The sequence below is a fragment of the Ictalurus punctatus genome, chromosome 5 (genome assembly GCF_001660625.3).
Source record: "Ictalurus punctatus breed USDA103 chromosome 5, Coco_2.0, whole genome shotgun sequence".
Taxonomy (NCBI): domain Eukaryota; kingdom Metazoa; phylum Chordata; class Actinopteri; order Siluriformes; family Ictaluridae; genus Ictalurus; species Ictalurus punctatus.
The window spans coordinates 14,424,923-14,440,208 of NC_030420.2; the positions used below are offsets into that span (position 1 = coordinate 14,424,923).

Consider the following 15,286-nt stretch of genomic DNA (forward strand, 5'->3'; position numbering starts at 1 on the left):
AAAATTTACATTGTAGTACATTTACATTTATTCATTTAACAGACGCTTTTATCCAAAAGTGACTTACAATGAGAGAACACAAGCAAAGCGATTTATCAAGCAGAGAACAATAGAAGTAGTGCTACCATACAAGATCTATAATTGAGTTCTAGAAGAAAGCAGTAACAACGAAATTGGCGTGATAACTTCAAGTCACTAATGTCAAGTCCGTACCCATTTAACATGTCTGGACAAATTCAGACAGTTAAGACTGTGTTAGAGGGCCTGTGGACTGAACAAATACTATACAAAAGACATTACAATGTGATTACCATTTCACTTACAATTAAATTCTACTAAAGCAATGAATTTCTAGTTCCAGAGCCTTTGGACTGTGGATGAGACTATGAGAGAGATAAAAGTAGTAGACGCAGAGTGTTTCTTTTTTGTCTATATTGCTCATTTCATTCAGTGCTTTAATGTCTATAAATCCTGCAGAGATGTTAGGTATGAGATTTGTATTGTAAATCACACTGGATTATACTTATACAACTTAAAGGTAGTCATTTTTCCTGGTTTAAAAGACTGCATTCTACTGGAGAAAATCTAAATGGAGCAATGTAATTTTAAAAATGATTGTCAACTTAACAACTTGTGTTCATAATTATGGTAATTAAGTACATAACACGTAAATTCCTTTTAAATAATGTGAAAAGAAAGTATGTTTGTCATATTTTTGTTTGGATGTGTGTGTGTGTGTGTGTGTGTGTGTGTGTGTGTGTGTGTGTATGTTTGTCATATTTTTGTTTGGATGTGTGTGTGTGTGTGTGTGTGTGTGTGTGTGTGTGTGTGTGTGTGTGTGTGTAATACACATGATCATACTATGTATGAGAACATATGTGTCTGGAATGTATGGGAGCCGGATTTAACATAACTAATATATATATATATATATATATTTATTTATTTTTACCTAGACCTATCTCAGTCTTTCATATCCTATGTGAAAAGAAAGGACATGTGTGCAACGTGTGTGGGTGTCTGGAATGCATGGGAACCGACATGACCATAACATGTATGGGAACATATGTGTCTGGAATGCATGGGAATCGGATTTATATATATTTTATGATCATGACCTTTGACCTAGATATAGAGATTAAGAATATGTATCTTTTTGACCTTTGACCTAGACCTGTCAAAAATAAGGTTACAATATATACAAACTATTTATCTCTGCCGAGTTTTTCCATTTGGAGACAATGGCTTTCAGTGTGGTTCTTTGGAGTCCCAGAGCTTTGTAACTTTGTTGAGATTTTAAACAATATGGCCTCCACACATTAATCACTTCTATGGAGGCAGAGTTGGTTTAATCAAATCCATGATTGGCCATATGAATGTAAACCAAACCTGAAAGAATTGTTCAGTGTAATGTTCTGAGGCCCTGGGTAAAGGTTGAGGCATGGTTATTGATAGGAGCAGAGCTAAGTTCAAATAGCTGTTTCTCAAGAACCAAAAGCCTGATTCAGATAAGATTTGGTGTGTTGCATCATTCTGCTAATTTGTAACTAGATTAATCATGACTGAATTACTTCAAAAACATGGCCACCTTCAGCTAATCAGTTTCCAGCAGGCATTTCACACAACATGCTAATAATCTAAGGTCTCTTTGCTAGCAACATATTAATGCTTTAACATATCCCATGACTTTTTAACCTTTACACTTTTAACTGTTTCTAGCAATCAAATAGGAACACCCTAGCAACCAACTGGGTTAGCATAACAACTGCCTAGCAAAGCTTTAACAACTACCTGGAATCTCCTAGTAGGATTTTAGGATTTATAACCTTTAAACATGTTTCAGTATTTTTAACATTCTTCTCTTTACATATTAGAAACATTTAGCCTTTTAACCTTAGTTATTGAGCAATTGTATTGAATTATTATTGAACAATTGAATGCTTAGCTATTAAACAATTTCACATTTTAAAATAAATGAAATACGGTAATATGGTTTTACTCTTTTAGCTTGTTTACCAGGCTCTTTCAACCCAACATCAAAGTAAAAAAATAAAAAAATGTAAAAAAAAATAAATAAATAAAAATACCACAATTCCTGTTAATTTCCACAAATCCCAAAATAGCTAAACCCAGTATTTTAACATTTTAATGCTAACATTAACATAACCTTTACACACTTAACTGTTTATAACAATCAAGTGGATACACCCTAGCAACCAACTGGGTTAGCATAGCAGCTTGTGTTATCAGTCTGAAACTCAGAAGGATAATATACATTAGCAGGAAGAGGGCAATTATATTTGTTACATAATTTATAGCATTATGTGAATTCTGAATTATACCAGCGAATTCTGAAGGAAAGTATCAGGATATCTATCCATAAGCTGAATCTAAAGATAAAGTGGGTCATGCAACAAGACAACAAGCCTACACACACAAGTTATTCTACCAAAGAATGGTAAAATATGAATAAAGTTAATGTTTTGGAATGGCCAAGTCAAAGTCCTGACCTTAATCGAATTGAAATGTTGTGGAAAGATCTGAAGCAAGCAGTTCATGTGAGGAAACCCACCAACATCTCAGAATTGAAGCTCTGTACTGAGGCTAACATTCCTCCTAGCCAATGTGCAGAACTGATCAACAGTTACTGGAAACAGTAACAGTTTCAGTTATTGCTGCACAATGGGGTCAAACCAGATATTGAAATCAAAGATTCACATGCTTTTACCACTCACATATGTAATATTAATAAATGACCAAGTATAATACTTTTGTCTCATTTGTTTAATTGAATTAATTGTATTAATTGACCCTTTCTTCAACAATAACAAACTATTTTATTTATTAGCCTTAGCAACCAGCTGAGTTTCCTTAGCACCTGACTAGGTACAACCAATATGAACCAACTGGGATCATATTGGAACCTCCTAGTAACACTATAGCAACCAGCTGGAATAGCATATTATTATATGGCACTTAGTAACACTCTATCAATCACCTGGCAAAAGCATAACAATAAACTAGTTTTGCATAGCAACAACCTAGCAACACTCTAGCATCCACCTAGCACTTTAGCAACCACATGGAATATCATTGCACATTTTTATATTCATAACCTTTAAACATGCATTTTTATCAATTTACCCTTTACATAAACTCAACAAAAAAAGAAATGTCCTATCACATTCAACTGCTTTTATTTCCAGCAAATTTCTTAAAATGTGCAAATATTTGTATTAACATAAAAACATTCAACAACTGAGACATAAACTGAGACATGAACAAATTTCACAGACATTTGATGAACAGTAATGGAATAATGAATCCCTGAACAACAGGGGGGGGGGGGGGGGGGGGGTGTTCAATATCAAAAGTAACAGTCAGTATCTGGTGTGCCACCAGTTACTTTAAGTACTATAGTGCATCTCATCCTCATGGACTCTCTTATGCACCTTACATTATGGACATTGCAGTTTATTGCTCTGGCCACATCTGTAGTCCTCATGCCTCCCTGCAGCAGGCCTATGGCATGTTCACGCAGGTGAGCAGGCACCCTAGGCATCTTTCTCCTGGTGTTTTTCAGAGCTGACTCAGTCCTCAGTTATTGTAACTGTGACTTTAATTGCCTACCTTCTGTAAACTGTTAGTGTCTTATGGACTGTTCCACAGGTACATGTGCAATAATTGTTTATGGTTCATTGAACAGCATCAAGACTGGGGAAGTCATAGGATACTTCAAACTGATGGCATTCCTTATGGGTCTCCAAGGAGGTTTTACCAAGTTTCCCTGATATCTTTGTCTTTTGACAGCAGGGACACCAAGGTGCACTACCAAAAAGGTGGGATTGGCAAACTCAGTCTGCTGTTTGGGAGTCATTGGTGTTGAACCAGAAGGTGTTGATGACACCACTGCACATCAAATTGGGCCTTATGAAACAATTTGCCACAGCTCTAGATAAGGAGTTGGCAATCTTCAAGACTTCTTTCCCAAGCTGTCTGAGGCAAATGTCAAAGCCAGTCTCTTTGTTGGATGATAGATAAGAAGATCCTGGAGTGCAAGCGATTCCCCAAGAAGCTCACTAGGAAGGAGAACATGGTTTGGAACAACTGTCACAGTAACTTGTGGCTTCATGGGCAATCACAATGCCTAAATGTATGTGTAGTGGTTGAGACTTCTGAAGAACTATTGCACAATAGGCTGCAGGATGTTTCTCAAAGTCCATATCCTTGATGCTCATCTTGATAAATTCACTGAGAACATGAGTGTACTCAGAGGAGCAAGACAAGCACTTCCACCAGGATATACTGGACATTGAATGCTGCTACCAATGATAATATAACGAGAAATTGATGGGAGACTACATTTGAGAGCTGCTTTTTGAAAGTGATTTACAATTTTGCCTTTTGGTTGTTCCTGTCAACACAGCAGATCACGCATCTGCATATTTTGATTATGGCACACAAAAAAAAATGTTCTTCTCACAAAAGTAAAGTTTGAGGGGATTAATAGCAATTTCTATATTTTTGACTAGAAAATAACACTTTATACCCAGGAACAAAAATTGTGTTACATAGTGTTATTATTCTTCTATTTGAAAATTTGTACTGTTATCATGGGTTGCAGTTTTTTTAGGCATAGATTATTATTATTATTATTATTATTATTATTATTATTATTATTATTATTATTAATTATTAATTTTTTTTTTTTGTTAGAAGCCAAACACTGGAGGTGTGTAGGCACCTATTGTAATCATTAGTGTTCTTTTTCTTTTCTACTTCTTCCACTCTTGAGTCTGTGCCAGCCAGAGGTGGGTAGTAATGTATTATGTTTACTCTGTTAAACATACTTAAGTAACTGTTTCCAAAAAAATTTACTTATAGGAGAACTTTTAATGCATGATACTTTTCATTCTTACTCGAGTACATTTACAATTTTAATAAATTACTTATACTCCGTTACATTAAAACACTTTTCCACCACAGGAAATTTCCCCAGGAGCTAGGGACTTTTGGTATTCGGTGTGTTTCCGCAGGGACCAGGGTCTAAATTAAGTTTCAGGTAAAATATTATATTTGGAAGTGTCCTACTCAGGAGGTGGTACATTTTCAAAGTTCAGGAGCTGTGGGGGTAGGATTTGGATGCTGAACATGCTGATTAGTTGAATGCCTGCGGCATTTTGATTGGTTGAGTGCATGCAGCATTTTATTTCAACCACCGTCTGTTGCGGCTCATACAGTAACAGCTGTTTATTGTGATTTGAATCAACATAATGGTGTTTCTTAAAAAATACGATTGATGGACTGATGACAAGGTTCAGGACTTATTAAGTATTTATGCAGAGTAGGAAATACAACTGGAACTGGAGACAGCAACCTGCAATGAAAAAGTATACTTAAAAATATCAAGTTGGTTAAACGAGCTGGGCATTGTTCACACAGGAGAACAGTACCGAGAGAAGCTCAAGAAATGAAAATAGGACTACAAGAAAATTAATGATCAATAACAGGAGCGGTTCCGACTGGTGGACTAACACGTAGTTTGACCATCGGACTAATTTGCCTAATCTTCATGGTACTTTAGACCGCAGTGGAAACACAGACAACAATGGTCTGGAGGAACCAAATCGTCACTCTGGGATTAATTGTTCCGGGTAATTTCGGTGGAAACACGGCAGTAGACTAATGGTTAATGGTCTGCACATATATAGCGCTTTTTTAACCTTAGCAGTTCTACAAAACACTTTACACTGGTTCTCATTCACACACACACTCACACACCAGTGGTAGCAGAACTGCCATGCAAGGTGCTAGCTTGCTATCGGGAGCAACTTGGGGTTCAGTGTCTTGCCCAAGGCCACTTCGGCATGTGAAGTCATGTGGGCCGGAAATCGAAACGCCAACACTACAATTAATGAACAACCTGCTCTACCACATCTGTCACACGCTCACAGCTTCTACGACATCAGCTGCTTTCTTACACATTTATATCACTATGTTTGGCTCACCTTTTTAAACCCCATTCACAGTGGAAGCTCCTCAACTCCTTTTTACAAGATGTCTAAAGAAACGGCCCCTGATGCAGATGCAGCAGTACTTCAACATCCCTGCCCTCACATTCAGATGCTATTCTATTTCCAATCTACTAAGAATAATAGTTACATCACGTGCTGCCTGCTTTATCAGCCAAAAACAAATTTCAGCATTCCAGAACTCCACACCCAATCTAAAAAAAAACATGTGGCATTATGTATCCATCTTATAATGCTAAATTATAAAGCTACTATTAGGCACATTACCTACAGTGCCCTCCACTAATATTGGCACCAGTGGTAAATATGAGCAAAGAAAACTATGAAGAATTGTCTTTATTGTTTAACCTTTTGTATATTTTGTCATGGCCTCCCAGGGGTAGTTCTATCTTAGACCACCACAGGGCAGCCTTGTGCCCTATTTAAGTTGCCTGTTTTTCTTCCTTAGATGCTGGAGCATTAATTCTTAGAAAGTTAGAAATGCAAATAAAAACTTTATTCTCTCCATTTCAACAAGTTGTTTCACAGTAACTAGTTTCTTAAACAAAAACACATTATTCATATTAACATTAACACATTAACTAAATTCTGAAGATTAAAGTAAGATTTCTTAACTTATTGAAAGTTATTAAATCATATTAACATTGACTGAATTGTAAAAACAAACCTCCTGTTAGGCTTCACATTCACTCACCACAAACAAAAGCATTTCTACTTCATCATTGAACATCAAACTCGTAATATATAGGCCTAAAATCAACTCTTTTTTTGATGATATTAACGCATATTAACATTAAGTGCATATGAAACATACTACTCTACAAATATATTTTTCTGTGCAATATATACTATTTTTTTGTCATTCATTTTCATTTAAATCTTTCAACGGTGTACTGGCCCTTTAATTTAGCGTGAGCAGCATGGGAGCAGCGCGCAAGTAGTGCAGTGGAAGGGGGGGGGGGGGTGTTGTTGTTGGGGAATTAGACTCGACGCTGCTTCACTGCTGCTCACTAACCCAAATTTTTGTGGGTTAGGGTTATGCAGAGCTTACAAACTGCAGTTACAAACTACAGCACAAAACTGATGTGTTTTCCTGTCCTCATTTGATTGACAGGATATAATCGTCCCTGATCATCGGATGTTTTTAAACTATTGGCCGATAGTTGATAGCGGGTAAAAAATAGCCTTTTTATAATCAGTCGATACATCAGTGCATCTCTAATACAGTATCTCACAAAAGTGAGTACACCACACACATTTTGTAAATATTTGATTATATCATGTGACAATACTGAAGAAATGACACTTTGCTACAATGTAAAGTAGTGAGTGTACAGCTTGTGTAACAGTGTAAATTTGCTGTCCCCTCAAAATAACTCAACACACAGCCATTAATGTCTAAACCGCTGGCAAAAAAATGTGAGTACACCCCTAAGTGAAAATGTCCATTTTCCCTCCCTGGTGTAATGTGACTTGTTAGTGTTACAAGGTCTCAGGTGTGAATGGGGAGCAGGTGTGTTAAATTTGGTGTCATCACTCTCACACTCCCTTATACTGGTCACTGAACATGGCACATGGCAAAGAACTCTCTGAGGATCTGGAAAAAAGAATTGTTGCTCTACATGAAGATGGCCTAGGCTATAAGAAGATTGCCAAGACCCTGACACTGAGTTGCAGCATGGTGGCCAAGACCATACAGCGGTTTAACAGGACAGGTTCCACTCAGAACAGGCCTTGCCATGTTCGACCAAAGAAGTTGACTGCACATGCTCAGAGGTTGTCTTTGGGAAATAGACGTATGAGTGCTGCCAGCATTGCTGCAGAAGTTGAAGGGGCGGGGACTCAGCCTGTCAATGCTCAGACTATATGCCGCACACTGCATCAAATTGGTCTGCATGAAGAGGAAGAGGACTCCAATGGCAACCTGTGAAGCTCTGGTGAACTCCATGCCCAAGAGGGTTAAGGCAGTGCTGGAAAATAATGGTGGCCACACAAAATATTGACACTTTGGGCCCAATTTGGACATTTTCACTTAGGGGTGTACTCACTTTTGTTGCCAGCGGTTTAGACATTAATGGCTGTGTGTTGAGTTATTTTGAGGGGACAGCAACTTTACATTGTTATACAAGCTGTACACTCACTACTTTACATTATAGCAAAGTGTCATTTCTTCAGTGTTGACACATGAAAAGATATAATCAAATATTTACAAAAATGTGAGGGGTGTACTCACTTTTGTGAAATACTGTGTGTGTGTATGTATATATATATATATATATATATATATATATATATATATATATATATATATATATATATATATATAAACAACTATTAAAAACCACATTTTTATTTAATAAATTAAGAAAACATACTAAATGAAATGTTTTTTAAAGTTGTTGTTTTTTCCCCCAACACCATAAATGCAGAATATAAACTTTAGAACTGAATAACAAATAACTCTAGTGAACTATTTACAAATAAAACAGATTAGTGACAGGCGTTTTTAATTTTTCAGTCTGCTCAGTGCTTCCTTTTATCAGACTTGTCAGTCCACCATAAATGCAAATATAAATTTGAAAAATGAGAAACCGGAAACTCTATTGAACTATTTACAAGTAAAACAGATCAGTCACAGGCATTTTTTTCCAGTCTGTGCAGTCCTCCAATGTGTGTGTGTCCTTTTAGATGTGCCATTTTTCAAAGCAGTTCCTGTCCACAAAGAGGCACAGTGCCACATCACAGGCCTTGTTCATCATCACTGTATAGACATAAGAATAGACAAAAAATATATAAACAAATACATTTTATCATCTTTTTCACTGTGGCAGATTCTAAAAATGCTTAAAAATAAAAGTCCCTTATGAAAGTAAACTTTCTGTGCGCATGAAAACACACACATATGCACAGACAGACACACAGAGAGAGTGCGTTCTTTTTTTTTTGTTTCTTGCACTGTTGCAGTTTCACAAAGATGCTTACGAATAAACAGCCACCAAAATGTGAACTGTGTGTGTGTGTGTGAATCCTCAACAATATGCTCTTCCCTGCTATCAGGTAGCACTATATATCCAACAGAAAAGGCTTCATCATGGCACATGTCCATTGGACCATGTGCCAAATATTTTGGAAAACCTTTAGGCAAATGAAAATATATGATATTCTTTCAACATGTTAATGTGACAGACACGTGTCTTGCTTTTACGGTCAGGAGTACAGTTAACAGTTAGTATCACTAAGTTTTTCCTTGACTTGGTATGGCCCAGAAAATTTGGCATACAGAGATGAACCAGGAATTTGAAATAAATCCATTACTCTATCACCAGGCTGAATTTCCTGGGAACTGCTTTACTGTCATACAACTGCTACTTTCGATTTTGAGACACCTCTAGGGCTCTACTGTACGCTTACACTATGCACTGTGTACTCTACCATCTAGTGTGTGGATTTTAGAAAGGTAACATTATCTCAAATATAACACTAGTGTTTGTTTTTTTTTACTAACTGGAAGTATAAGCCGCTACCTAGGTGGCGGCGCATGACGTCATACGCACGCTAACATTAGCAGACACCCAGAATTACCAAAATTACTTTCTTCAGTTTACTTTCTGTCAGCATTACCTTTTATTCCCAACATGACCTTGGCCACCATCAAACGAAGGTGAAATCATCACGTGACTGAGGAAGGAAAGTCTGAAAGGCAGGGAAGCATTTTATATTAAACACCGCGGAGATCAAACAGTGCTGCACAAGCACAAAGTTATGTTTATATCCAAAATGCTCCAGTATGTGCAAGGGGTTGGGGAAACTGGTGCAAGCCCGCTTAAAAGGTTTAGTTTAATTTAAGTTTCTTGTCATTATATGCTTTTTGTGCATCCATAAAAAAATAATGAATACTTTTATACACAATATAAACAAAAATAAATTATATATATATATATATATATTATGCATTATGTTTATGGATGCACAAAAAGCACCGAATTAAACTACAGTCCTAAATTAATAATAAAAACTCCCTTTCACTGCACCTTGTGGTTTCTGTTCTCTGCGCGTGATCAGCAAGGCGGGCTCGTTACTAACACATCACTTCCATTATAATAAACGACAGAATTTACACTGCAAGCGTGCAAATACAGCATATAATGACAAGAAACTTAAATTAAACTAAACCTTTTAAGCGGGCTTGCACCAGTTTCCCCAACCCCTTGCACATACTGGAGCATTTTGGATATAAACATAACTTTGTGTTTGTGCAGCACTGTTTGATCTCCGCGGTGTTTAATATAAAATGCTAATATAAAATTAAACTACAGTCCTAAATTAATAATATATATTCTGGTATGTGTGTGTGTTTGTGTGTGTGTGTGTGTGTGTGTGTATGTATTGGGTTCTATTCTGTTTTGTACAAACAGTTGTGTAAAGTTTTATTCTGAAATTTATATTTGTAACACTCAGTTTGTGCATTTTATTTTAAATAAACAAAAAAAGGTACTGAAAGCTCGCCCCACCCCATCCAATTAATCGAATAATCAAAAAATTAATTGGCCAACTAATCGATTTATGAAAATAATCATTAGTTGCAGCCCTATGAATGACCAAAATTTGCAGAACCAAATCCAAGCGATTCTTGAACAACTTTTCATACTGCAAACAACACAAGGGGCACCCCTTCATTCCAGTCTTTTTCAGTGTCTAGGCAGTATTTCCAAAGCATAGACTTCAAAGACTGGTGAAATCTCTCCAAAGCACTTTGAGACTCTGGACACCTGATGAGCAATGTTTAGCGTTTTCATAACCTGGTGAAACAGCTTAGATAAAAGGTTAGTTCCTCAATCCTGAATATCTTTAGGCAAACCAAAAGAGGTGAAAAATTTTATGTGCTTTAACCACAACAGGGGTAGTAATTCTACGTAAAGGAACAGCTTCTGGGACATGGGTAGAGGCACACATTATCGTAAGGAAGTATTGATTCCCAGATTTAGTTCTAGGCAGAGGGCCAACACAATCAACAAGGACATGAGCAAAGGCTCCCCAAGTACAGGGATAGGTCAAAGGGGAGCTGGAGGGATGACTTGATTTGTCTTCCCAGTACACAGCTAAACATGGCAAGACTGACAGAATTGCACTACATCTTTCCTAAGAGCAGGCTAAAAGAAATGTTTTAGAATACAAGAGTAAGTCTTCTTGATGCCTAAGTGTCTTGACCAAGGGTGATAATGGGTTGCCTGAAGTACATGTTGCCTGAATACAGTAGGTAGCTCAATTTGAAAGACACTGATTAAATCTACATCACTCTGAGGTGACCATTTGTGCATTAGAACACCCTGTTCTGCAAAAAATGCTACCTGTCTTTTCACCATCTCTTAAGGGCTATAAACAGATTTCTCTGTTTCTCATCTGGAAGAACTTTACCTCCAACTATGTTACTCCCCAGAATGAATCTAATGCCTTCCACAGGTAGAGACTTACATACTGCTACTCTAAATATCCTCATGGCTAGACCTGAGCACAAAGACACATGGTGTAGAAGAACCCAAATATAGTGCATAGCAATCCCTTTACAAAAGACATATGTTCCACAAAACGACTGCTCTGAAAAGGGTCAAACTCCACCCAAAATAAATAACTGAGTAGCCCAAGTATCATGAAGGATTTTATCAGGAACTGGGGTCTGCTCCTTACTTACCAAAGAAACAGCACTATCTGTTACAAATGGGTGATATCTAGAATTGAGAGACTTTTTAGCACCATCTTGTTGAACAGAAACAGGAGCAAGAGTTTTAACTAAAGCAATGCTCTGAGGCTGATTAGGGTTTTGCCTTTGCTTTTCCTGTTTCCTTTTTAAACTTGCACAATTTGCAATTACATGTCTAGGCTTATGGCAATAAAAGCATACTGAGGAGCTAGGAGTGGAATTTGACCAGATAGATTGAACTGTTTAAGACTGGCAATCAGTAAAGAAGGTTCTACCTTGGTCTGGTTGTACACATTCTTGTGTGTCAGCACAAACTCATCAGCTAATACAGCAGCATCTGACATGGAGGAAACCTTCCTCTCATTTAGACATACCACTATGTGATCAGGGAAACAGTTGTTAAATTCCTCAAACAAATCAACTCCCATAAAGAGCACCATTATCCAACACAGTCTCATTCTCCTTCACAAACTCTTTCATAGGTCTGTGAAAGCACTTTCTTAAGATTTCTAAACATTTGCCTATAGGCTTACACTGGAGCAGAAAAGACTAGACATCTTTAGGCCAATCTAAGGCTGTACGTTCACATACACTAAAATAAGTGTCTACCTCAGCTTCTCGAAAAGGGGAACCAACACAATGTTCTTACTCACGTCAAAAGTAGTTGTAGATGTGGCAGAGCGAACAGAAAGAGGCAAAGGGACAGGCCTTACAGGAGGTACAGGCGGAGAGGACAGCAACAGATGAGGGGAAGACAGGTAGGCAGTGGTCTGTGAAGTGATCTTCATCGCTTCCAAGTTCAACTGCCATAAATGAACTTCTCTGTTTACATCAAATTCTATCTTGGGCACAGTGGTCGCAATGTATACTATCTAGCTTCCTAACATGCTGGGATATGCGAAGAAAAGAATTTCAATAAAGACATTAAAATTAACTGAAGCACTTGAACGTTAACTGATTGGCTAATTGTAAAATTGCATGAATGAGCAGGTGTACAGGTGTCTCGATTAAAGTTTCCAGTGAGTATATATTGAGTGGTTTTTAATATACATTTTTAAAAATATCAGCACTACAAAATGTTTCATTCAAATGATTCTCATACTGTATGCTTTTAAGAGAAACTCCTTGAATATACTGTGCTCAGCAAGTAAGAGTTCTCATTCTGATTAAACCTTTTGTGAATGTTTTGTATAATTTTTGCTTGGATCAGGATGGCTCCTTCATGGTCAGGTGCAGCACGGCTCAGAATGCACGACAACCATTTACTCTAGTTGTGCTTTTTAATCAGAAAGTCTACAACATTCCTGTGCGCTTTCTCAAGGACTCGTGCAGCTACGCCCTGGGCAAAGAGGGAAAGAAATGTGAAGAGGTAAAGTTTGAATACTTCATTGAGTTTCCTATAATGTACTTTATTACCTTTCACTGTACTTTTTTTTTTTTACAATGTATACTATTTGTATTTTGAATTTAATTGACTTGTCATTCTGTATTTCTAGTTAATACAGATTATGAAAAGTAAAGTGTATTAAACAAAATTCTGTCTGTCTCGCAGCTATTTGGCAGTCTGCAGGAGATGATTTCTCACCACAAGGATAACCCCCTTTTGCTGATTGACAGCAAGAGTCAGGCCAAACACACCACCTACCTCACACATCCTGTACACCTGTAACACACCAACATACATGCAGATGTGTACACAGTATCCATACTCTGACATAAATATTTGGATCACTTGCTTTCAATATCACACTCATAAACATATGTTCTGTAGATCTATGCATTACAATTTACCCCTGTTTATTTTCACAATTTGAGTGCACATAATAGTTATTTTAAGTTTAATTTCGTAACTGAAATTACTTGCTTGCATTTAATGCAATTACTTAAATAACTAGAGTAAAACAATTTATTTAAGTAATTGCAGGAAAACAATTAACTAACTTCTCTAGTGATCTAGTGATTCTTCTTACATGTCCTAGCACAAATGCTTGTAATGCTGTTGTTTAGTTAGGATTTATTAGGGGTCCATTCACCAAAGGTGTGAAGACTCTACTGGTTTTGTTAGGATTTTTAGGTTGCATTTTTACAATTTCATGAATCAAAGCACCAATTTTGGAGGAAAGGTGCAGTATGCCACCCACTACTCAAGCTAGTGCTCCTGCAAGTCAGGTTTGGAATTTTACAATAAGGTTTTGGAATTTTACAATTTTACAAAAATTCTTGGCTCTGTAGATTCTTTGGTTCAAACTAAATTAAACAATATGCCTGCCACATGTTGTACTCTTCATATTTCCAAATTAAAACAAGTACATCTCTTACAGCACATAACTTGTGAGTATATAATTGGGCTCATATGATGCATCTCTCTGAGAATGACAATTTATCCAATATAAGCTTTTCATTGGATTGTCTCAAAATTGCTCTTGGCAATGTGCAGATGCTAAAGCTATCTTAAATTCTAAAGATATCTTAAAGCTACTTATCACAGAATGTTGTGGTTATAACACTTTTACTTCAACACATCAGTCAGTGTGGTTTGGGCATTTCTCTTTGCTAAAAAATCTTGAATTGTCTGATTTTGTTCGGCTTTAGAACATTAATATATATGGATGCATGCTAAATTTGGTTACATTCAGCCTCTGGGGGGTGCTTAATGCTTTATTTTGTGCTCTATTCGTTAAAATTTTTCTTTTTAACAGAAGAAAATGCTAATTGTGTCAAATTACGCAACTCCTTAAGTGTCATTGTGTCACCAATACATAAGTTTACCACATACCACACAGTTGTTGCTCAGACCCCGATGACAGCAACTTGTAAGGAATATTTTTAATCAATCAAATTATAATCCAATCATGTATAATCAATGTATGCAATATGAGAGTATTCATGTATGTTAATCAAGGAAACTAGGACAACTGATGTAACTCTAGCTTTTTGTTTAACTCGTTGTTTGTATCTTATTCTTCCTAGCTTGCTAACTTATGTCATGTCATTTCTTAACTTAGGTCATTTCTCCTCTGTATCTTTTTTCACCAGCTTGGTAGTTGTGATTTCTTAGCATGCATTGTTAAGAATTATGATTAAAATTAATCAGTTTGTTGTTACATATTTATGATGGAATGTTGTTGTGTTCACTTAATACTGTTGGATGGTAAATGCCACTAGGGGGAGGTGTTGTATGATGTGGAGAACTGGATGCACGTAAGGAAGAAGAAAAAGGAGTTCTTGGGAATGCAGTGTTAAAGTAAAGTGCCATGTGCGTTACCCAGGTGTAATCTTGCTTGATTTATGTGACTACACAACAAACTGGTGATGAGGATGGCAGTTAATCTTTCTCCTACATACTTACATTGTCCTTGAGAACCTACAGTTCCATTCGGAATATGGACGCAAATGTTTGAGAACTACCTGTTAGCGATTCATACAGAGGGAGATGACCGGCCTGATACTCGTAAGCGTGCTACATTCCTTTACTGCCTCGGAACAGAAGCACAGAGAGTTTTCTACACTATTCCTAACACCAGTACGATTTATGCATCTGCACTTACAGCTCTCA

General features: G+C 36.8%; 1 protein-coding gene across 1 annotated transcript in view; it reads left to right on the plus strand.

Moving 5' to 3' along the window:
* Nucleotides 1–14,834, plus strand: part of si:dkeyp-117b11.1 (B-cell linker protein) — a 93,759-nt gene extending 78,925 nt beyond the window's left edge. The window contains exons 18-19 of the mRNA XM_017468566.3: nucleotides 12,941–13,099; nucleotides 13,283–14,834. Coding sequence (XP_017324055.3) covers nucleotides 12,941–13,099; nucleotides 13,283–13,399 — 276 coding nt within the window. The 3' untranslated portion in view covers nucleotides 13,400–14,834. The remainder of the gene's footprint in view (nucleotides 1–12,940; nucleotides 13,100–13,282) is intronic.
* Nucleotides 14,835–15,286: the final 452 nt, after the last annotated feature.